General features: G+C 36.7%; 1 protein-coding gene across 1 annotated transcript in view; it reads right to left on the bottom strand.

Annotated features, from left to right (window-relative positions):
- Positions 1-24638, bottom strand: part of LOC120775174 (voltage-gated potassium channel subunit beta-2) — a 166130-nt gene extending 141492 nt beyond the window's left edge. Inside the window, exons 1-4 of the mRNA XM_040105226.1 lie at positions 23663-24638; positions 11547-11644; positions 10853-11242; positions 10286-10506 (exon numbers count right to left, since the gene is read on the bottom strand). Of these exons, the coding sequence (XP_039961160.1) occupies positions 10286-10506; positions 10853-11242; positions 11547-11644; positions 23663-23846 (893 nt within the window). The 5' untranslated portion in view covers positions 23847-24638. The remainder of the gene's footprint in view (positions 1-10285; positions 10507-10852; positions 11243-11546; positions 11645-23662) is intronic.
- Positions 24639-25870: the final 1232 nt, after the last annotated feature.

Here is a 25870-nt window from a genome sequence, read left to right as displayed (position 1 = left end):
CTAATAGTTATAAGGGGGCTAGGTAAAGTTTTCGCTCAAATTTATCTATTTTAGGCACAAAAATATACTGTTATGACTAAAACACGCTCCATCATTTTCATTGAGATAACTCAAATATTTACCGATATATGCATTATGAAGCCACCCGGAAGTTCGAAAATCTTTATATTAGGTATATTGACCCGATTCAACCCATTTTCGATATACTGAGTAACTATTATCAGGAAAGAATTATCTCTGAATTTCAATTGTATATCTCATACAGTGACCGATATTTTCGGTCTAAGATCAATTATAGATGCTGGGGGGATCTAATAACCGGTACCTATGGACTTGAACTGTTTTGATTGGATTTGAACAATTTTTGATCATAAGGAGGCATTCTTTAAAGGGTTTATTGATGTATATTTTTCTTCCGTTATATTAATTACTTTTTGCTTTGTACATTGGAGAGGAAGAGTTATTGAATAATGCAATCAACTCCGAAAAGTGGGAAAAATAGTAAAAGCTCTATATGAAATACGCGCTCCTTATTATCTGATAAATATTATAATGATCTATTTTCAAAATAGGAGGTTGTAATTCGACACAGACGAGGACACTAAGAGCTGCACTATCTCCTGTGGAGTAACACAAGGCTCGGTTTTAGATTCGCTTTTATGGAGAGTGCTAAGAATACATCAATAAAAAAATGTGAACGACCTCATAGTGGTAGTCGTGGATAAACACTCCATAAATAGTTTGCGTAGATGCTTTCTTAACGGATAAGCAGAAAACAGAAGTCTTGCTAATAAGCTCCAGGAAAAATGAAGAAAAGATAGCGCTCACCAAAGGAGAATGTGAGTTTACTTCACACATAGTTAAAGTACCTTGATCTAATAGTGAACTCAAGACTCAAATTCAATGAGCATTTGGAAAATACGACATGTCAAGCAAATAAAATCCATAGTGCTTTATCTAAAATGATGGCAAATAGAGGCTGTGTGCGTTCCAGCCAACGATTTTTAATAGCTAAGTTATTGAGATCAGTTATACTGTAAGCTAGACCAATCAACGCAGTCCATAGGCTTTCTGCAACATGCATGATAAGTGCTTCCCGAACCATATCAAACGACGCTGCTGAGATATTAGCCAGTATGACGCCGATTGACATCCAGGGAGACGATTTCGCGCATATATGCAACCTATCACATATTTCTACAGTAGCAAAAAGAGATAAGAGAATCGAAAACGCCACAATATGGCAAACTTTATGCAAAGTACGGTGGACCCATAGACCGATTCCGAACAAACATTCGTGAATAAATAGATGGAATAAATGGAACTTGGATTTCCACCTGACGCAATTAATCAGTGGTCATGGATTCTTTAGAAGCTTCCTACACAAATATCGTCATGACATTAGTCATATACACGTCGGACAGTGTACAGAGTGTATTGAAGACTCTGAACATGTACTCTATCATTGCCCTGGGTTTTCAAATATAATGGAAAAGGTGAAATCTACACTTGGAGGTAGTCTCACGGTGGAAAATTTCACTGCACATACTTATGTATGTGGGAGTTCTCTGTAAAATGAAAAGCCGTCACCGAAGCGCCAGCTCATATTATGATAAAATAGAGTCATTTAAAACAGATTAGGCACAGTCATTCAATACAGTAGAGGATACTTAAATGATTTATTCCCTCTATGAAGTAATACTTAGCTCAGTGGTCCCGTAGGAGAGACATGGAGTATGTTTAGCGGAATAAAGTTCCATACTCCATCTTTCTATGCTTCCTCCTAGTATAAAGAACATATACATATATTCATTTATTTATTTGAGATAATTTAAAAATTTGTATTAAAGGCTCGAAATTTGACAAAAAAATCAAAAGGAAATATTTGTCACTAGCTGACGTGTCTATCAATTGTAGTCACCCTCCAGACGCAAGATGAAATTGTATAGTTCGTCATTATTTGGTCTTACAAACCAAATATAATCTTCAATTTATTGATGTAATTTTTTTTTTCTAAATTAAAAAAAAAAACAGTCATCCTTAAAACATTTCGATAATATTTGATAACCTGTTCCACAGAGGGTTCTTTAAAAGCTTCCTTGAAGCTTTTATACAAAGTTTCCCTGCTCCTTTCCCTCATCGCTTAAACTCTCTGAAACTCTCACTGCTACTAGCCAGTACTCCGCATTCTGCTCTCTACGCGTATTTCTCTCTGAATGATGCTAATACGCAGTGCTGAGAGAAAGTCGAACACCGCCAATCTACAGGCACGTGAGAGACTTCGAAACCGCAGCTTGCGCAGCAGCGACGCATAAAAAGCTCAGGCAGTGCAGATAACGAGCCACTTCACAGCAGGTTGCAACTTGTCAGCCGCATTGACAGGCAAACAGTTTATGCGTCAACAAGCATAAGAATTTCTCAAGACAGCAATTTGCATATGAGAAAGAGTGCAATGCGAATATGTGCGACAATTGAGTTGCAATTGACAATACTAAAACCTGTCAGGTTTCAGCAATTTATGCTTTGATGTGAGACTGATTTTTGTGATTTTATTTCGTGCATCACACTTTTTACGTTGTCTTTAACTTTTCATTCATTTTATAAATATTTTTCTCTTTTTCATTTGCACTTCCATACTCAATTCATTTCTATTATGAATAGCTTGCGTTGCGGGCACTTGTAGTGTGCGCTTAATGACAGCAGCCGCAAAAGTGAATGAAAACAAAGCGAAGCTCGTTGACAGCGCACAAATGTATGCTACGTCTGTTTGCAATTCAAGTGTATGTATGAGTGCATGTATGCGTATATGTTGAAATGTGTTCGTGCTTGTGCTTGAAATTGCATTCCACCGTTATGCTGCTGAGCTGTGACGTAGTTTGTGACACTGCAAATGCTTTTGTTTACGGCAGCTTTGTTGTTTTTCATTTATGTCTCAGACTACTGTGTTGTTATTGTTGTCAGTGCGAAAAAAGGAAAACAGGTATGCATAGGGCAGTGAAAGCGATGAAGGCAAGGTAAAAGTTGATAAGGTTTGGCCCCAACATGCGAACCATTAACCTTTTACAACAACGCTTCCACACTTTTGCATTCAAAGTTATTTGTTGTTGTGAAAAACACTTGTTCGCACAAGAAAACAAACTTTGCAATATCTGGTTAAGTTTTAAATGAAATGAAAACATAGAAATACTCAATCTTTTTGGGTCTTATTTCTGTATTGAGAATTGGTTTTCAATAATAAAAAATAATTTATTCTCAAATTAAAGCACTAAAATGGCACCAACGGGATAAGCAAAAAGCAACGATAAGCACCAAGAATATAAGTTCGATGAAGTTCGAAAATTATACTAATAAATATATTGGTTAAAATCTAGTAATTATTTTTGTTAAATTTTAGTTGAATAACTGTTATAATAAGTTTTAACTTCGCCATGCAATCGACGATTAACCGAGCCTTTCTCTAAATACTTTTAATTTTTCTTCATTCATTGAAATTGGAACTGCTAAGTTGATTATATATATATTTATATATTTTCAAATTGTGTTGTATGGTGATTATAGTTGTTGAGACCACATGAAATATTACAAAACTATTTTTGTCGATTAGAGCAGAGTTGACAGCTATTTTTCAGAAAAAAAGTACGAAGTAAAAGTGGCTACCGTGGAAATGGGTATATGATTACATTTGTAGTATGAGGTAAGCTATACATGTTTAATTTAGATGTGGTGAGTTTTGATACTCCCCACATCAAAAAGTATGGTGAATTATAAATACAAAAGTTGGGTCGGTAGTAATTAAGGACAGTCCTACAAACTTAGCAAAATATATTTTTCTGAAATATCCTTTACCTGGGGATATCATTTACAATTTCCGGGTTCGTTTTTGCCCTATTGTAAGGTAAAATAGTGTGTGGTAATCTATACATGTTTAATTTAGGTGTGGTGAGTTTTGATGTTGTGAGTTAGGATATGGTGAATTATAAATATAAAATTTAAGTGAGTAATCTAATGCTAGAAAGCAAAAAAAAAATATTTTTAACACTATTTTTCTCGATTATTTTCAGGAAAAAGTACGAGTTCGCTTTGTTTACGTGGAACCAGGTAATATTGGAATCGAATTTATGTGTGGTGAGTTTTTAAGTGGTGAATTTAAGTATGTTAAATTACAAATATCGAATTTTAGTTAACGGTCTAATAATGGAGAGATCTTAAGCAAACTATATTAGTTTATTAAATTTATAGACTGATTGTTAACTGCGGTCTTCTATTTTGTCTTTATCTTTGCTGTTTTCTTTTTACATATCAATGTTGTCTTACTATATATAGTTAGTTTTTCTAAAAGTCTATGTCATTTGGAAGCAAGTTTTAAATTTCGGCGCGTAATTCCTTCATCATCGCATAAAGTGAAAAAGGAAAAAGAGTGTAAACTTTTTGAGAGGTTATTGGTATCCTCATAACTTAAACTGAAATAAGATACATGTATTTAAGAAATTGTAATGTTAATTGTAGTCGAAAACAACATCAAACATTTAGTTACGTTATTGGTCTGATAATTAATAACGAATTTACCGAAAGTAAAGCTGTCTACGAGGAGTACATTATGTATGATCATAGCTCATGTAAAAATTCAGTATAATCGGATTCGTAGTCTTGCTTTGTATGTGGTTGGAAGCAGTCTGAAGCTGTTTCGGACCTTATACTTCCGTTAAAGTCACGACAAATTACAGTTCCAATTAGGCAATAAGTTGCTGTACCATTCAACATTTGCCCAAATATGCCGCCGCCCAAATATGATGAAATGTCCGACATAGTAGTTTGAATTTCACAGACTTAAGTTACCTTAGACATATGTATTTCCCTACAAACTTAGTTTCCCTATAGCCGTATATACTGTAAATATACAATAGAGTGTCTGCTATCTCCCAAGTTGACTGATTTTTTGCCCACTGAAATTTTAGTTTTTGCTTTAAAAATAAGGAAGGTAAAGCAGCTTTTTATTTTCGATTTTAAATTAAGCATAAAACACTTTTCTTTGCATCAAAGCATAACATTCAAAATTATACACAATTGAAGATATACATCAAGTGTCCTTAGCTTCCTTACAAGTGACTTACACATTCTGCGTTACTCATACGACATGGTGTACTTCATGAATACAGTATATTTGATGCAAAAATTTTACAGCATACATTTTTCAAGAGCATGTGAAAAAAACTGTTAGAACTTTTCTTTTGGAGCGAAAAATGTTGTACTAGAATATCATACATTTTTGCAAGTTTTCTACTAATTTGCTTTGGATATAAAAACTTCATTGCAAAAGTTCAAAATCCCATATAAAATATATGAATTCAAGTGTGTTGAATTCAAGTGTGGTGAATTCAAGTGTGGTGAGTTCAAGTATGGTGAATCAAAAATCCTGAATTTTAGTGGGCAATGTAATTATTGAAGGATTTTTAGATAACTATACATTCATTATTGAATTTCTAGACCCACTGTTAACTATAAATGTACAATGGTTTAGGCACGGTTTAAGTTGATTATAAAGAGATTGTTTTTATTGGCTTTTTTTAGCGCAATAACCGAAACTTAAGGAGGAGTTCTTACTTCTGGGCAACTCTGCCAATATAGCATGTAGCTACCATATAAACTGTACGATCGGAATTAAGTGCTTGAATGAACTTTTCATTTTACGAGATATCTTCATGAAATTTGACACGGTTTACTGTCCAAGGCTATCATTTTTAGAAAAATTGTGCAGATGAGAATACTATAACATATAACTGTCATACTATCACCGATCGATAAAAATTAAAGTCAAGACCATTTATGCCCTTTAATGCTGCAAGAAGGTTATTATAGCTTCGATGAAGTCGCATATAAAGTTCTTACTTGCTTTGAAGTATGAAATATGCGGCGGGCGACAACTCATTAATCATTTGGGTGCGCTCACGATTGATACTTGTTTGTTTTTCTTAATTAACCGATAAACAATTTTACAATTCACCAACAATTTTTAACAGAAAAGTTAAATTTTGCAAGGACCAATTCGTAAAAAGTCACTGTAATCTAATAAAAATGCATGTGTGTGTGTGTATAGGTTAACTCGTTCGTCCCCTAAGTGAATATTGGCAATAATATTATTCCCATCGCAGTCACCGAGAATATATAAATCATAGCAGAATCGAAAAACAAAAATCCGTTAAATCAAATTCTGTAATGAGTTCGAGGTGTGAGCTCTTGACATTGTCCTTCACACAAACCAGCAACACGGCAGCCAGTATATTAATGGCATAGCTGTAAAAAGCAAATATGCCAACAATAATAAACTGAGTTAAGCGAGTGCGAGAGGCAGCAAAGTGCACGAGCACATGCAATTCTTATTTCGCTTTACGCTTTTCGCTTTCCGCCCAACAACTTGCCATTTGTAACTGGCACTTACATAAGACTCCGACGCGGAAACCACTCGGTTGGGGGAAAGCGCCTTCAAGCGAAAACCAAACAAATGCATAGCTTTCATACGAACACATGTACATATGTATATGTATGGATGTGTGAAAGTATGTTTGTGGGCATGTACATATGTATGTAGGTATATATGTGTGCTTACAAATATTCTCGCAAGTGTGAGTCTGTGTGTGTGAAAGCCCGAATGCTCAAGTGATTTTTTCGCTTCGCCTGTAAGTTGCGCTCATTCCTATCTGCGCTTGTGTGGGTAACGAAGGGAATCACAAACGCAACAACAAAATGAGCGAGAAGAACTACAATAACAGCGAAAGGGCTAACCAAGCAGGCAAGCGTAGCGTCATACCAGCAAACCAAATTCACTCAACGGTGCCGCGTGCAGTCGAGCAAGCGTCAGTCCGCACGTAAGCCGACCCGCCCTACAGGGCGTTCTGGCAACCTGATTGCATTTAAAATGCAATACAATTTACATTTGCCACATTGCTACTCGCCGTTGGGGCCGGCGGGGGCACACACACAAATGCATGTAAGTTGTTGCTACTTTGCGCATTGCCACTGGTTTTGGCCAAACAGCGCCAGTTTCCCTCCAATCCAACATATAATTGCGAGAAATGGTAAAAATAAAAAATGAAATAGAAATTTCCGCACGCACACACACACACTCATTCACAAAATCGATATGTTGCTGCCACTGCTGTTGGTGCGCGAGTGTGTGTGTGTTGGTGCGTGTTGCACGAAATCAAGAATCGATTATTTCATTAGTTCTGCAATGTTGGGCACTGGTGGCCACTTCACGCAGCAGTGAGCAGATAATTGCAAAATGCTTCCCTTTTTGACCTCAAATAAGTACGAGTGGAACGTATTTGTTTCGGAAAATTATATACTTACATTTCTATGCAGGCATAAGGACTTATTTTTTGTATGTTGTTATAGGTTTGAAATGGTACTTGATGTTGATGATGACACGTAGATTTACAAGAATAAATCAAGAATTTTAAAATTATGTGATAAGTCTTACTGTTTTTTGCTAATAGTAGCAAGTTGAAGGTAGATGGTCTCCACATTTGACAACACAGCATTAGGTCTACTTTATGTCCTGAACAGGGTACAATAAATTCACCACGATATTTGTAACACACAAAAAAATCTAGGAGACCATATGAAGTATGTACAGGGACTACCAATAGGTATGACGGGGTTTTGACAGCTCAGGGCGGCCATGTTTGTTTACAGTTTTGTTTAAAATTGTGCCAGTGTGTTCAGTAAGGTTGGTCATTTCAGGACGCTATGTTTCACTTTGGTACAACGCTTGGAAATTAGTCCAGTCATTTAAGCTTAAATTAGGTAAGAATCTCGGAATTCGATATACCCATTTGTAGGTCTGTAAATATTTCTATATTGACACCCTAAAGTTGTCTCAAAACCAACATATGGTAGGGTATACCTATCGGATTCCGAGGTGAACTTACTATAATGATTGGACTAAATTGTCCAAAAGTATTACTCAAATTCACATTTTTCAGAAAAAATATTTGATTAAGTGGAATCGACTACCATGCACACGGGAAGCTATACATTCTTAATTTAGGCCTGGTGAGTTTTAATGTGGTGAGCTAAAGTATGGTGAGTTATAAATACAAAAGTTAAGTGGTAATCTAATAATAGAGAGATAAAATAAAATATTATTATTATTATTTATTATTTGACAGTTCTTCTTCAGGAAAAAAAAACGATTTGCTTTTACTACGTTATAGTGGCTAAAATATAATCGGTTATATCGTAAGTTAGTATGTGGTCAGTTCTACTTGCTTCACTTATGTGTGGGGAATTCAAGTGTGGTGAGTTTTGACGTGGTGTATTAAAGTGTGGTGAGTGCAATTCTAAAATTATTTCGCAAATTTAAATATTCGGAAAAACAATGAAAAACGCTCATCGACAAATTATCTACTTTTCCGTTTGGTGCGGATTGTGGTATGGCGGCATCATCGGACTTATGTCTTTCGAAATGTGGCAAGAAGTAATGTTACCATCAATAGCGAGCGTTATAACACTTTGTTGATCAACTTTTTTCCTCGGACTTTAATGAAAGCGACACAGACAATCTCAAATTCCAACAAAACGGTGCGTCGCCCCATGTTTCACTTCTAAACATGGACATATTGCACACAAAGTTGGACGACTCGTTAATTTCGAAACGTGGATCAGCTAAATGGCCGCCAAGATCGTGTGATTAAACGCCTTTAGATTATTTTTACTGGGGACATGTTAAATCACAGCTTCACACCAGTAAACTAGCAACGATCGAGGAAGTTGAAGACAACATTGGGCACACTATAGCCGATATTCCAGCTGAAATGCTGCACCGCGTAATTAAAGATTGACATAAACGGGTGGATATATACAAATGGATCTGCGTTCGCCATTTGACCGACATTTTGTTCAAATCACAAATAGCATAAAAATATCTGGTGAAAAAAAAACAGAACTCCTTTTTGCCCGCTTGAGTGTTTCTTTTTAACGTCACGTTGTTGTTGTTTTAGCGGCAGAATTCTACGGAGTTGAAAGTCCTTGGCCGGATAAGAATTCGGGTCCGTTCCGGTTACATAGACCCGGCCGTCGTGAGAAAATTTTTAACATCACGTCGATCTTACTGATAGAGCCGTTATTATTAAATATTTTCGATCTGAAAAATCTTAAAACAATTTCAAGGGTCTCTTTCTAATAAAGTGCATCCTTTTGGCTTAAATGGTTGAAAACAAGACGTTACTCGATACTTTCCATATTTAACACAAAGTTTTGCCAACACCTGGTGATTCATGCAAGTGGCGTCAGTTAAAATATTCATTACACCCAAACCTAGCACTTCCTTACTTTTTTTGTTAGTGTTTTCTTCCCTTTCCTCTCGAATACCCTCAACTAGGGAGAGGCTAACCTTACTAATGGCAAAGAGATCATTAGATTCTCAAAAAGCTTTTGCGACTGCGTACCCTCTCTCATACTACCGATAGCGGTTCCAAGGTGTATTTCCTTGCTAGCTCATCAGCTTTACAATTTCCTGCGTTTCTGCTATGTCCCGATACTTGTCTTATCACAAAGACACTCGATGCTTTAGTCATTCCTCGACCAGCCTTGAACGCATTGTCAATGAGTTCAAGACTAGTATCGCCACTCTACTATCTGAGAGAATGGTCACTTCTCTAAAGAGGCCGCACTCCGGAGTAGCAGATCTACTGCTACCTTGGTGGCTGCAACCTCGGCTTGGAAGACTCTGCAATAGTCGGGAAGTCTGAAACTAGAGTTGATAGGGAGCTCCCGAGAGTACATCCCTCCATTTTTGACCCATCCGTAAAGAAGCTCACTGCCCCTCTACTCCAACAGCTTCTTCACACCCATAGCTCCCTCGTCGGTAAATGGGCAGAGAAGGAAATGCTCCCCAGGAAGAAACTTTCGTCCAGTGAAGAGGCGATCATCAACATTGAGGCCTATTTTGAAGCAAAGGACAAACAAAAACATAACTATTATGAACATTTTGGAGGCTGCCTACAATCAGTACATAATGTCAATGTCGCATAGTCAAGGAAATTGTACAAGCATATGAAGAGAATTATGCTTCTAAGAAGAACTAACAATTTCATATTTATTTCAATTATATTCACATGATAATTTTTCTTAACTTGTGGTCGCGTGCACATTTTCCAGTCTTTATCCACTTCCGCTAAAATAATAAATTTTTTTAATTTCCGCATTAAATTCACTTGAAATTCTTTGCAGTGATATACATATATAGTAAATAAATTTAACTTAAAATATTTCTTTTTTCACTTACATAATGCGATGATACGCATCTGGCTGGGCCTGCGTACACGTCACGGATTGCTCGGATTCCGTGGAGTCATCACGCAAGGTGGCAACTCCAAGCGGTAATATGGGTATTATAGCAGCTGTAGCAGCTGCTGCTGTTGCCGGAGGGCCCGCCACCACCGAATGATGTGTGGCTGGCGGCGGTCCAGTTATAGCCTGCGGTGATGGTGTCGTGCTTACACCCTCCTGCAAGAAATTTATGTGCAAAACGTATAATAAGAAAAATATTTCAAAAGCTGGAAATAGGCTTAATGAAGATGTGGCAGTAAAGAAGGCAACGGACACACGATGAAGGGAGAAGAAATTAAACTGAGAAGTCAATCTTCTGCGCTGTCGAAACGAATTAAAATATAAACGACTGTGATGAGGCGTGATGGAAGCCGCACGCAAAGGAAAAAAACAAAAACAAAGCAAACCGCAGTTGACGCTTTAATGAGCTGTCCAAATTGGGCGCTGAACAAACGGAAATTGCAATCACGTTCACATACCAGCACACACATACTCGCACACATTTCCCTGCACGTTTGCTTACCTTGATTTCGGCTGTTTCCGGTGCCGAATACCTTTTGCGCTCGTAGTGTAGCTCGCGCTCGATGGATCGACTGCGAAACGCTGGCGGACACGAACGATCTGGTGGCGTTTGTATGCGGGGCGCTGTGGTCGGGCCGCTGCTGCTGCTGCCAGCGCCAGTCACGTGCTGTTGCTGTTGTTGTTGCTGTTGCTGTTGCTGTTGCTGCTGCTGTTGTTGTTGCGACTGACCCGATGTTGTGGGTGGACTCTTCTCGCTCGTGCCGGACTCTGACTGCTGCTGCTGCTGTTGTTGTTGTTGGTGCAACTGATGCTGCTGCTTATGCTCCTCACGCTTCTGTTGTCGGCGTATTTCCAGATCGAGTAAACGCGCCTCACGTGCCTCCTTGTCGCGCTGCAAAACACAGGCAAGTGAGAAGGGAGACTCGTAAATTCTTAGCTATCGGTTAGTAAGTGAGTGAGTGCATTTGTGATTTGTGTGGCTTGTGTCTTTCTGGCTGCAGGTGAAAATAAATCATTCATTAAAAACTAAAAAAAAATAAAAGGAAATTGCGACAGACGCTGTGTCTTTTTTACATATTTTCTTTCATTTTGGTTTTGTGTCTTACTTGCTGAGCCTGAGCCTGAGCCTGTTTGTTTGTGTATGTGTATGTGTGTGTGTGTTTGTTTATATGTTTGTGTGTGCAGGCTTTACTCACCTTGTAATTGATGGCGTCCTGCTCCTCTTTCTTCGCTTCTCGCTCGCTGCGCTGTCGGTCGCGTTGCTTCTCCTCGTCCGTTTGCGATGTTTTGCTGTCTGCAATTCAATTACAATCAAGTTTGTATCGATCAAATTTAACTAAACGAATTTCTAGATTGCATTTTTTACTTCTTGCTTTTCGCAAACATCATTCAAGTAATGGAAACGCAAAAAACGAATTGCTTTTATCTAAAATGTTCATGCAAATGCTTTCAAGACAAAGGATTGGAAAGTCCGGCATGCGTTTTACTCTAAAAATTACTTTAAAAAAAGTTCATCAAAATAGTTAAAGCTGGGTTGTCGATTTATAAAAATTTTTTAAATATTTAACAGATTTTATCGTGCGACCAAAATGTTTATTAATGATTTTTTTTCTCTAAAAATAAAATTTTAGCAGTTTATGTTAATTTAACAAAATTATCATCATACAAGCTATTAATGAATGCTAAATTTATCGCTGAAATATAATCTAGGCTATAAAATTTATTAAAAAAAAAAAATAAAAATTCGAAATAATTAAATATTTGTATTAAAAGGTTCTACCTTTGAATATTTAAGCTAATAGGCGAAATTAATAATATGTACATATATATGTATGTTTGTGTATTTGTATATGTTTACATATACCACCCCTTGTTAATGTCGTATGCGGAATGGATTACATTTTATTTCGCGAAAAAATTTATATTTAAAAGCAAAAGCAAATCGAAAGTGGGAAAAGCCTGGTTTCATCCTTATTGAAAAGTCCACAATCGTTTTCGACTTACATATGATCTTCTATATATTGTAGTATGTGGAAAGAGAGCAAGTTTATTATTCACTCATATTTTGTACAGTAAATTGAACTTTAAATAAAACTTGTAGATTTTAAAATGACTTTAACTGAAAGAAGTTGCCTTAAGGAAATCTTACAGAGTATTCAGCTAAAATTTTTATATGGGCAAGCGACAGGGGCGAGACACTTGGGGGTTGGTCAGGGGTAAGTTAAACCCCCAAAGTGATTGAATTTTAAATAGTAGAATTTCTCATTCTACATAGTCATTCTGAAAAAATTGTAATTTGTTGTTTTTCAAAGCAATCTTTCAAGCCGACGATGATACAATTGTATCTTTTGGATACTTTTTTCTAAATTTTGTGATTTGATACTTTTTTTTTGTTCACAAAACGGCCTATTTTCCACACTTTTCTGCTGATAGAATTTAATTTTTTTGAAAAATATGAAAAATGTTAAACTAAAAAACAAAACCTATTATTATCTGGATAGTATTAAAAAGTTCTTGGGAATGTAGGCCAATTAAAAAACCCAGAAAAATATAAACTGGACAGAGACATTTTTTTAATTTGCTTCAAAAGTAATGAGTTATGAGTAATGAGATGATGCCTTATAACTCTGTGGCTGCTGAACTGGATTTTAGATTTAAGGGAATTGTGTGATTCGAAAAATGGCTTCTTTTGAAAATTAGTTCTGAACTGAAAAAGAAGTCACCAATAAGGTTTCTTTATTATTTTTAGAGTTTATTGTTAATCATAATACAGGAAAAATAAAAAACTCATTTGTTATGACTTTCAGTTCTCGTTCTATGAACAAACTGTTGTGAAATAAATTTAAATTAAAAAAAAAATTATGCTATTTGCAAAAAAAATACTTGAGTGTCTTAATCTAAAATGTCTATATTTTAATAAAACAACCAGAAAAAAAAACTAGTCTGAATTAGATAATAATAACTTTACTCTATTATTTGTGTTTTCAAATGAAAATTTTTTTAAAACAACGGTTGTACTTTTGATACTCTTTGATACTTTTTTGCTTGGCAACATATAATACTTTAATTTTTTCTAGCTCAAGGCAACACTTGCCACCTAATGATTAGAGCGTGAATGAGAATAGAACAAATGAATTATGTGCGTACTAAAAGCCAATTTTGCATTATCAAAACACATAAGCCTATGTTTGTAGCAAATAGACTGTGTTTTGAGCAGCTGCGTTGTTTATGCAAATTATTTGTATGCTGAAATTAGTGAAATGCGTAAGGATTCTGAACAATCGTTTAAACTAATTTTTGAATCAGTTAAAACAATAGCCGGAGAATTAGATTTAGAAATCAAAATTCCGCGTTTGGCGAAACGGCAAACTAATCGCGACAATTATGAAGGCGAACCGGAAGAATTTTACCGCAGATCAATTTATATGCCGTTTTTAGATAATTTTTAGAATAAAATCAATGAACGATTTTTAAAACATCGAGAGCTGCTTTCCAAAATTGAAAAACATTTTAATAAATAAATGCATAAATCTTGACGTTATTGAGATGCAGGAGAGCTGTTCGTAATTTAGAAAGCAATAGTCCGCTGATGTAGAAGATCGCGCTTGAATTTAGAATGTGGAAAAGGTTAAAAATCTTTTTTCTTCCAGATTATATTTTCTAACTAAAAATTTTGAATTAATATATTTCAGGGAACTGGTTAAAATCAAACAAAGAGATCCAAAACTTTTAGACGCGTTGGAATTGTTTGCGATGCAAAAATTTTTCAAAACAGTGCATCGTTTTTTAAAGATAGGAGCAAGAATCCCTATATCTGTCGCTTCAAGTGAACGCTGAAAATAAAAGAAGATTAGACTTCAATTTGTGAATAAAATAATGAAACCTTGCTATACCTTTTTGGAAAGCTCATTTCACGCGCTAACACGGGTTTGATTGATTGTCGTTTCTTTTAAGTCGTTCGTGAGTTATAGCGTCGCAAACATGGAGCAAAATAAAGAGAAAATGCGGCATATTTTACAGTACTACTACGATAAAGGCAAAATGCATCTCGAGCCGCCAATAAAATTTGTGCAGTTTATGGACCCGATACAGTTTCCATTTCCACCGCACAACGATGGTTTCAACGTTTTCGTTCTGGTGTAGAGGTGATCGAAGATGCGCCACGCTCCGGAAGGCCTGTCGTCGAAAATTGCGATAAAATCGCTGAATTGGTCGAAAGAGACCGGCATAATAGCAGCCGTAGCATCGGTCAAGAGTTGGGCATGAGTCATCAAAAATTCATTTCAATTTCAATAAAAAAAAATTCAATAAAAATACCGCAAAACTTTTTTGACAACCCATTATTTTATGTAGCCGCTTTGAAGACCGCAAAGCATTAAAAAAAAATGTTACAACTAAGCGAAAAAACATCAAGATAAGGAAAAAATTTTAAAGGTCATAAAAAAAAACTGACACATACGAACGCCAAACCCTTTGAGGGTTTTACTGTACTGACCTAGTACCATCACCCTGACTTGGAATTTCTCACCCCCCAGATTAGCTGTTGTACTGTGTAATATATTTTTATACATTTAGATTGACATTTTATTTCTGTTTCATATACGTATTAATTTGTACTGAAGAGATATGGTAGAAAATGTAAGTTTGGGAAAGCTGTCGCTTAATAAACAGTTATTTTTTTTTGTTATTTCTGTTTCTCCCTTAACGGTCACAATATATTCAAATAATTTTATCGACAGCTTCATGAGTAGCTCACTCTACCGATTTGTTTAAAGTTTCAACTTCTTATTCAATTTGGTTTTCCCCGATGCCTCTGAAAGAAGTCCTTCTATGATTCGTAATCTTTTTCAATATCGTTATTCGCATTACAAGTACCTAGCATTAGGTAGACAGCTTAAGTGCACCTTCATTATTTTTATTGCATTTTGATCTATCGGTTGAATGAGAGCAGTAATGTTTGGTGGCATTACGAAGATTTTCCCATATTCTGCTGCCAGTTCAGATTCATATAGAAGTAAAAGAGCGTTGACAATTAAGAAAAGACCTTTAATTGGCAATTTTTTCTCCTTAAAAAATTATTTCTACTTAAAAACACCAAATTTTTAAAAAAGTTTTGGCAAAATCCAAAAGGTACCTGTACCTGTAGAACGAATGATTCGGGAAACAGTTCTTTGAATACAGCCGACTTCAACCAGGCGGATTTTAAGCTTTTGTACTCGCTGAGACACTGAAAGTCTTTTAAGGTAGCTCGGATTTTTGTTTTTCCAATTACCAAGATTTTAAGCCTCTGAGATTCAGTGGCGTTTGAGCAACACAAAAATGTAATTTCTTCGACTTTACACGGCGCTCTTTTAAAACAGCTGAATTCTAATGCCGAATATTTTTTGGAACTTTTGAAGCCATCCATCACAAATGTAAAAACAAGTTTTCTTTAATTTTGAATGCAAATATTTTATTTTCATCTTTTAAAGCACTGGTGCTGGTATGTTGAGAAACCAAGGATGTGATTATGTTTTCTTCCAACGAAAACGAATAAGATATATATATAGTAGTGAAGAAGCTCCAAGGCAAAATACAAGGTCTGTCGCAAAAGAAAGGACTGTTAAAAAAAACAACAAAAAATTAATATTTTTCAAAAGTTATATTTTTTTTATTCAAAGTAGTTTCCTTGTGCTTCGGTACAGCGTTTAGCCCGGTCAATTAGCATTTCAAATGAGTGTTTAAGGTCATTTTTCGGAATGCCCTTGAGAATATCGGTCGTCGCCTTTTGGATAGCTGAAATGTCTTGAAACCAGTGCCCTTTCATGGGCAAATGAAGTTTTCCAAATAGGTAAAAATCACAGGGTGCCAGATCAGGTGAGTAGAATGAGTGATAAGTATGGAGTTTTTTGTCAAAAAATCAGTGACAAGCCTCGACCGATGACAAGGCGCATTATCGTGCAACAAGCGCCAGGACCCTGCCGCACGGTATTGTGGTCGAGCACGACGAATGCGTGACAAAAGACGCTTCATAATACCAAGGTAAAACACAGCAATAATCGTTTGGACAGGTGGGACGAACTCTCTGTGTACAATACCCTCGGAATCGTAAAAACAAATCAGCGTTGTCTTTATTTTTGACTTCTGAAGACGACTTTTTTTTCGGTGATGGCTCGTCTAGATGCTTCCATTTGGCACTTTGACGTTTGGTTACGGGATCATATTGAAAGCACCACGTTTCATCACCAGTCACAATCGAGTATTTTTAGTTTATGTCTTTTCTCAACTCCTTAATCAAATCCTTTCAATGTTGGATTCGTAGCAATTTTTGCTCTTCAGTCAATTTGTGCGGAACAAACTTGGAGCACACCTTCCGTAGACCCAATTTATCTATCAAAATGCGATTAATGGAGTCTTTGGTGATATTTAACTCCATTTCCATGTAATGCAAAGACGATTTCGGTCTATTCTTAATAAATTCCTGCAATTTTTCAATATTGTTTTGGGTAGACACTAATTTTGGCCTTCCTGACTTCTGATCGTCACAGAGGTCCTCACGACCTTCTTGGAATCGCTTAAACCACTCATGCACATTACTACGGGATAGGCAGTGATCACCATAAACTTTTTGCATCATTTGAAATGTTTCAGTAAACGTTTTCCCAAGTTTAAAACAAAATTTAATATTTGCTCTTTCTTCAAAATGCATTTTACGACCGATGACCAAAAGCTGCTGTCACTTTTTGATCGAAACATCGACAGTAGTTATCCAATCGTCTTAAAATTTTTACGAAATGTCAATAAGAAATCAAACTTTTTATTTCATATACCCACCAGTAGGTGGCGCCACCAGAAACAGTTATATTTAAAAAGTTCTGTTTCTTTTGCGACAGACCTTGTACATATAATCGTCATGAAAGCTTTCTAATTCAAGAAACATACCCGTTTTAGAGTGCTAAGAGATTTTTCTCGACTCTAGCCTCAGTGCGGGCCCTTTTCTTGAAGTATTTATGGGGCTGGCCCTTAATTTTATATTATCAAGAGTGGGATCAGATTAGTGATACAATGCCTAAGTGAGCATAACTTTTATAAAATACATATAACTTAACAAATTTAGAGGCTTCAAAAAATCCATTTTTTGAGGACTTTTTTGGGACGGAAAGAAAGAAGTGATTAAAGTGAAATTTTTTGGGTTTATAGTTATATATTTAAACATCATTCACAAATTTTTTCAATACGAAGCTCTTTGATATTCTGGCTTTGGGAAGCAATTGCCCGATGCATCTGCAGGTCGCAATTTCTATCGGAAACAAAAAAATTCAACGAGATTTATATTTGTTAATAACTTATCTAACTTATTTAAGCTAAAAAAGAATTTTAAAACTGAAAAAGGTGGTTTTTGACCAAAAAAATTTATTTTATGTTGTTTGAAAATATGTTCAAATTTGACTTTTCTTAGTTTTTTTTTTAGTTTAAATAGAAGATAATTTAATGCCAAAGATAATAAACTTTACCCCAATTCCATACGTCGTTTAGTTTTCTTTCTATCCTGCCTGCCAATTAAGAAAAATCGTAAAAATAAAAACCGAGAAATTGCCCGCTAAAGTTTTCTCTTTCTGCCTAATCGCTCATATATCTGCTAGACGCTCGGTCACTATTTCCCTTCTAGCTTCGAAAATATTTCAAATTCCCATCTAAACCTTTGGGGACGTATTCTTATATTATTTTTAAAGAGATTTAAGCAAAAAAAATGGGGGCAGAGGCTCCCCCCTTAATTAATATAAACAAGAAAACCCATTCAACTTCAGCTCGCAGGTGCATTTTTTTGGCACAAAAGAGCATTAAAAGATATTTACCATCTTTATCTTAATTTTGATTGGTTAGTTTAATATGGCTGCTATATGCTATAGTTTTCCGATCTGAATAATTTTTTCGAAGATTATTGTGTTACCTTGGATAATAGCCTATGCAAAATTTCGTGAAGAGACTTTGTCATGAAGGACATGTGTTTGATCCTTCAGTTTTTATGGCAGCTATATGATATACTTGTTCGACTTCGGCGGTTACGATAAATGAGCATCTACCTTGTGAGAAAAATTTGTGCGTAAATTTTCAAAACGATGGTTTAAAAGCTGGGTAACTAGTTCATACAATGACAAACAGACGGACAGACATGGCTCAATCAACTCAGCTCACTATGCTGCCCATTTATATACATATTTCATAGGGTCGCCGATGCTTTGGATGTAACAACCTTCATGGCAAACTCAATATATTCGGTAGTCGAAAAAGTCTTTTCGCATTTCTAATCAAACTTCAACTTATTTTCTTTATATTGATACTAATAAGTTAATAAACAAATATTTCCCATTTTGATCGATTCCATTAGTGTAAAACTTTCATCAGTATAAATCGAAATTTCAAAATTTTTGGAACAGACGCGAGAGAGCCAGTGTTGTGCTACACGAACTGATACAGCATCGTCTCCGTTAACTTCACAAATTTCATTGGTGACTTGCGTGGCATTCTTGCCTTTTTTATACAAAAATTTCAAAATATAGAGAATTTCTTCATTATTTTCACTCAATTTTGAACAGCTGTAACTTTTGTCAACTTCCCCGAATTTAATTTTAGTTTGTTAAATGAAGCTTAAATTTTTTTTAAGCCTTTCCAAGACTATATAGTATGACACAATGTGATTGGTAGCACTGGAGATATACGACTGCAATGACATCTATTGACAAAATACGAAAATACTTTTTCGACTATATACATATTATATATACGATGCATCAGCAATTTATAACCTAACCATTATGAATTAAATAAATCATCTTTAAATGAAAACGTAAATTATTCCATTTGGCAATCTAAGGGATCAAATATATATTAATGACAATAATCATATCAATACTAGTTTCAATATATTAAAAGGAGAAGTTCAAAAAGGGCCAAATATTTTATTCCCAAATACATCATATCTATCTATATTATGTATATATAGATATATGTGTAATACATCCACTCATGAGCTGACACGGAAATTATGCTGCATTTTCATTTTGACCGCTATACGCTCTAAATAATTAATTTTGCTTTGGTGATAGAATCAATTAGCGCCTGATTAAAAATTAAATCAAATAAATATGAAATAAATGTCAAGAGTTGGACATTCATAAAATATGCCTGTACAAAAAGCAAAAACTATGCACACGCACACGCACTCACAAACTATTATTTCCTGTTACCCCAGAGACGGCACAATTAATTGCGTTTGGTTTGGCCGCTATGGGATAGCAATTGATTTTATGTGTTTTGATATTCATAAAAGTACATACATATATATTTAGATATGTATGTAAGCACTAGATATCGCCTATATTTTGCGAGCAAGCATGTCATTCTTGTGGCCGATCGAACGTGACTGCAATGAGTTGCAACCTACGCAACCTAAGGCTTTCATAAGCTTAACAATAAATGAGTAAAGTATACGAGTACAAGTAATAATTGCGTAAATAATGGATAATCATTGAAACCTGATCATATGGGCACTACAAATATTACATTTATACTTGTATTTATTACTGACCGTTTTATTCCTAAATAGGGATTACTATCACAATTACAAAATAAAAGCAGTGAAATCAAAACTTGCGCCGTATAATACACATTAGTCAAAATGGCTGCATTAATGTGTGAGCCTCATAAAATTGTAATATAAAGTTGGCAAATATCTCCCTTCCGCTTTTTGCTCTTTATTCAATGCTTTATAGAAAATGTTACAGTGATCGGATTTAGTTCAAATACGCGCCGTTTCGTTCGGTAATCTGTTTCCATCTAGACGGCAACTTCATAATACCCCCCTCGTGGAAGCCCCGCCTCCTTATTTGCGAAGAACTCGGACAGCCCCTTTTCACAAGCCTCTTTTCAGTTTAACTTCACACCAGGGCGTTCGCTATAGACAGGAGCAGGTGGTAATCACTTGGCGCTATGTCCGGGCTCCCGTAGCTTCTGACGAGTCACCAACGAAGTGTATGGTCTTTCGTTGTCCTGGTGGAACACTACACCCTTCCTGTTGGCCAATTCTGGACGCTTCTGTTCCAGTTGTTCGCAGTAGATGATAGAATTAAGCGTCTGGTCATATGGGAGCAACTTATAGTGGATGATTCCCTTCCAATTCCACCAAACACACAGAAAAACCTTCCTGGCCGTCAATGCCGGTTTGGCCACTGTTTGGGACGATTCACCGGCCTTCGACCACGACCGTTTTCGTTTGATATTATCATATGTGATCCTTTTATCGTCGCCAGTCACCATACGCTTCAAAAATGTGTCGAGTTCGTTCCGATTCAGTAGCATATCGCAGGCGTTGATTCGGTCCAGAAGGTTTTTTGCGTCAAATCATGAGGCACCCAAACATCAAGCTTTTTTCTGTATCCAGCCTTCTGCAGATGGTTAAAAGTAGTTTGGTAACCAACTCCCATCTTCTGGGCGATGTCACGAGATCCCACATGCCGGTCTTACTCGATGTTTTCCATGATTTGATCGGTATTCGTCGTCACAGGTTCCACCGGCTGGCTTATCCATGGTGCCGTTTTCCCCCGCTCTGAATCATCGAAACCATTCCAACGCAGTTCGAAGTGATAGAGTACCATCCCCCAAAACAACATTCATCTCACGGAACGTTTCTCTAGCGGATTTGCATTTAACGAAGAAAACTTTAAAATTTCGCGAATTTCGGCGTTAGTGAACTCCATGTTTACACGTCTACATATAACTGTTGAACGCAATATCCAAGCTAACCATGCATAGCGTCGTTTTGTAGGTTATGTCAAGACCTTTCAAAGATGTATAGTATTGCCAGATACGAGCGCTGTAGCGCTGTATACAAGTCAAGATACACCTGTTGTCAAACACGAGGGTTAATAAAATCAAACAATGACACAAAGGTTAATGCCATAATCTGAGCTCAACCTATTCTTGCATTCAATTCTCAATATGTGCGGTATGTGCGTGGCGTTCGCTGACTGGCTAGCATACCAATAAACAACAACTCCCGCATAGCTCTGTTTTCCCGCCAAGATCTGCAGCTCAAAAGAACAAAAAATAACCGTTTCTCCGTGGAGCAAAACAAGCAATTCAGCTCAGGTTGAAGTGGAATGCTAGAATTCATTAAGCAATAAAGAATAAAGCGAGTAACATCGCAGTGAAAGTAAAAAAAAGCATTTTTACTAATTTACATAGCCGCGAAATTCAAAAGACAAAAAGGCGGAAGGGAGATATTTGACAAGCTAGTATATTTATAAGTATAAGTACTCATGTTGAGAACTAATCATTGAAAATTAGATACTGACGTAATGTTATGAGAAGTGTTTGCAGACATCTGAAAAAGTGTTTAAAAAGCAATATTGTATCGGAAGTCACTATAAGTTAGTAAAAAATTGAGCAAAAGATTTTAGTAACAATCTATTTAAGGTAATGGCAAGCGACTCAAAGCACTCAGCTGTTTTTTCCGATGTATTCAACCGAATGAAGAGAGACTGTCATGTACATACATTGTGACAAAATAGTACCCGGAAATTGTAATTTAAATTCCCGGGTAAATGATATTTCAAAAAAATGTATTTTGCTTAGTTGGTAGGACTGTCCTTAATTAATATGCCAAATATGACCTGTCTGGCAACCAGTTTGTTACGATACAACTCAGTTGTGCGATGCGATGGATAAAAATATCGAAGAAAGCATTTGTCTCTAATTTTATATTTCTAACCAAATTTCTTGAGCGAAATCATTGCGAAGGAAAAGGCTTACGGTGATTCAGTTGTATCAAAAACACAAGCCTACGAGTGGTACAAGGCCTTCAAAGACGATCGAGAGATCGTTGAACACATGCCTCGTTCTGGACGACCGTCGATCTCTTTAACTGACGAAAATATTAAAAAGTGAAGGAAGGATAGCTCTTACTAAGAAATTTCTGTTTTTTTGAACAACGCTCTTTAGCGGTAAATCAGCGTCCATATACAATTTTTAACCGCCGTCTATACAAAGTTTCTTAATAGTTAATATAACATTCTCTCTTGGATGAGCTCACAATTATACATATGTAAAGGAACTTTCAAAAGTGGACTTCTGCTTTCCACAAATCGCTTTCACGTCCTCTTGTTTATGAACACAACGCCATGCTGAACCAGCTATTTTAAAAAACTTCAGTGAATGAGATTATATCTTACCAAGTTTAGATTTCAATGTACAGAATTGCCCTACTCCACAGAACGCGTGTAATCTCCATAAATCTTGACATCTCTCTCTATAAGGCTACCAAGTATATTTCAAGCGTTTCACCCAGCAAAAGTTGCTTGCTTCTTAAACATTTTTTTGTTTTTGCGAAATGTACCCTTTTGTCTATATTTGTTCAAGATCAAGAATTTTAAATTTTATTAATTTAACTTTATGCAAAAAAAAATTCAAAAGGCTTTGTTTTGAGTATTGAGTTAAAACGCGTTTTCTTTACCATATCTATCGGACTTTTTATTCTGTATCTATTTTGCGATTTCGCAAATTTCGATTAGACTTTAAAGTCTTTAATATAGTTCGATGGGCATTAACAGTAACTAACACTAAAATCAATCAAATTTAGATTTTTTTTGTGCATATAGTGTGTATATTAGACTTATGGTTTTCAACATGAAATAAAAAGCATATAATTTAATGTTATGGCCAAGAATTTAATAATATTATATGTTTTGAAAATTATTTCAAGCCTACTGGCCCCATTTTCGAACACTTTTTACAGCAGTGGCGCCAAACCACAGATCCATGACGCGAGATAGTGAGCTCACGAAAATTTCCTTCAATAAATTGGTAGTTTCATTGGCGGCATTGCTATATACTACAACTATGCACATATTGGCCAAATCAGAATCATCCGATCTCGACAAAGAAAATCGATCAGCAGTAACATTCACTGCTTGACCGGCCTCTTTTTCAAAACAGTTTCGCCCAATTATGCCTGCAGCACAACATCCACACCAAACAGTGCCACGTTCAGGATACGTTTGTTTTTTGACAATTTTGGAGGCAATTTTGGCGATTAACAAACCTACCAAGGTGAAAATGCGCTTTATCATTTAAGCGGATTACACTCAAATAATCAACATCCAAGCTATCATAATTTTTGAAATATTGCTCAATAATGAAGAATAGATAATGCCATAAATGAAGAATAAATGATATCGGAAAGGTCATTCTATCGCTCCTATGCTGTGACTAATTTATTAGACCAACTTCTTGATGAATTCCCTAAGGCGTTCTCATATCGACCGCGCTTACTTACAATCATATATATTGCGTTGTTGTTTCTGCGCCGATTGTGGTTTTTGGTATTTATGTTGCTGTTGCTGTTGTTGTTGTTGCGGGTTTGGTGGTGATTGCGGCGGGCCTTGCGGAAATTTACGTTGAGACGAGCGCACATTCATTAAATACTTGGATAGGTTCGGTGGCGGCACCATGTTGCACATACAGTTTTTTAAATTTTCAAAAAATATGAAATATCAAACACACACACACTGGTGAAAATAGGCTCGCGGTCACATTAAACTTTCATTTTTAGAAACACTATGTGAGAGTTGAAAAAAAGGAAATATTTTTTCATATTTTTACAAGCATTTTGCATGTCACACTCTCCAACACGCACTCGAAATATTTATTTTTATCGGCACCATTTTGTATGCACACTTTGTTTCATCAATATTTAACCGTTATTCAAAACGCCAGCATAAAAGCGATATATATGTAGTTTGCTGGCAGCACGCGGCACGCAGCCTTTACGCGGCAGGAAATCAAACAAAGTGACCAACAACGCTGTCCGTCTTCTGTTCTCGCATTCCACTGTCTGCAATAACTGTAATTATAAACACCGTTACATGCAATTGCAACTATAATGAGCCGTTAGCACAGCCGGCTCTTGTGTTGCCCTCGCCGAGTCACCGCTCAGCTGTCGAGTTGGCGCAACGCGTGCTTCCAACCGACACACAGACACACACACGGACTCAGCAACGAAATAAAGCGGCTAAAACACGCTACGGAGACGTGCATTCACCACTGTCACTGTGAGATAGTGGGGCAACACTCGGTCACATACTGGCTTTTTGACCCACTCAGTGTGTCTAGTTATGTGCTTGGTTGGCTAGCAGCCGCTTTGGCACACCGTTTACCGAAACGTTCAAGCCACCGCCGATTCGACAGTCGCGACGCTTTTTCGCTAGATTAGCGCTGGCGAATGTGCCGGCTTTCCGCGGCAATGTGTGTTGGCCGCGGTGCTGTGTTTGACTGCACATGTGTCACTTGCTGACCTGTTTGATTAGCTATGCCGAGTATTCTTGCCACGCTATTTTTATCAACCGTTAGATGTTTGTACATATGTATATGCACACGTAAATAAATGAGTAGTGAGAAAACAAATGCATAAACATATATTCATATAAGCACAGTGTGCAATTTCTGTGATTTAATGAGGAAAACTTATAATTTCTGATATGTCTTAGCACGTCGTATACAGATTCCAGCGCCAAGCATGCGATCCGCCGCATTTTACATTTATCCGTGAATCGGTGCAAGTTTTTTCCCAGAGAGGTGCTTACTACCTAATGCGGTTTTACAATATAAGTTATCGATTTGCCATTTTCCTCGCTTACCTATCTTTGACCACTGCTCTCTGCTATCAAGAAATCCATAGCTAAAAGCAATAACACACAATATTCTATTTAACGTCCGGTATGCGGTATGCTGATCGGATCAAATCAATGAGTTCATAAGAGCCCTGAAAATGCCAGGCAATACCAATTGGTAGTGTAAAATGGACACACCAACCACCTTAGTTGGGTCCGCGGCCCATCTAAAACCTCTGCCATACTTTGGGTTCGACAACCCCACATTCAACTGACATAGTATCAGTTCTTCCTGCATTCGCGCTTTAAACACAACCACCACGATAGTCCCCGAAGGGTCAGTCCGCATGAGCAGGTTGGAGCGAACTCCAAGGGCTCCTGCTCTCCGTGGTACGAGAATTAAGTCCCCGATCGGACCTCGTAGCCGAAACTAGTACCAGTTGACCTTTCACACTGCTCTGGAGTGGGGACCAGGGGTTGGACTCCATACGCACATTACACGCACACACCATTCACACAAGAAGCTAACCCTAATTCCCAGTTAAACGCTTTCGCCGCTTGAAAAATTCACGCGCAAACGGCCCTAATTATTCGGCATTTCAATGAGTGGAGATTACACCGCTAACATCTAAACCTCCATCAGTCCAGCTAATCCACATACCACCCAGATCTCTAACGTCGGAGTACATCGGGTATTTTGCAATTACATATAGCCGGTCTTCGACGCGCACCACACAAAAACACCTCAACCTATCAAATAGGTCGAAAAATGCATTCAGAGGTCATGCCACGTATGCCGAAAACCCAGACTCAGACAGAATCTGAAGTCTGAGTTAGCCACAACAAATCTAATGTCCCGGATGTACTCGTAAGCC

The sequence above is a fragment of the Bactrocera tryoni genome, chromosome 4, assembly GCF_016617805.1.
Source record: "Bactrocera tryoni isolate S06 chromosome 4, CSIRO_BtryS06_freeze2, whole genome shotgun sequence".
In the NCBI taxonomy this organism is placed as follows: Eukaryota; Metazoa; Arthropoda; class Insecta; order Diptera; family Tephritidae; genus Bactrocera; species Bactrocera tryoni.
This window is presented reverse-complemented; position numbering and strand designations above follow the sequence as displayed.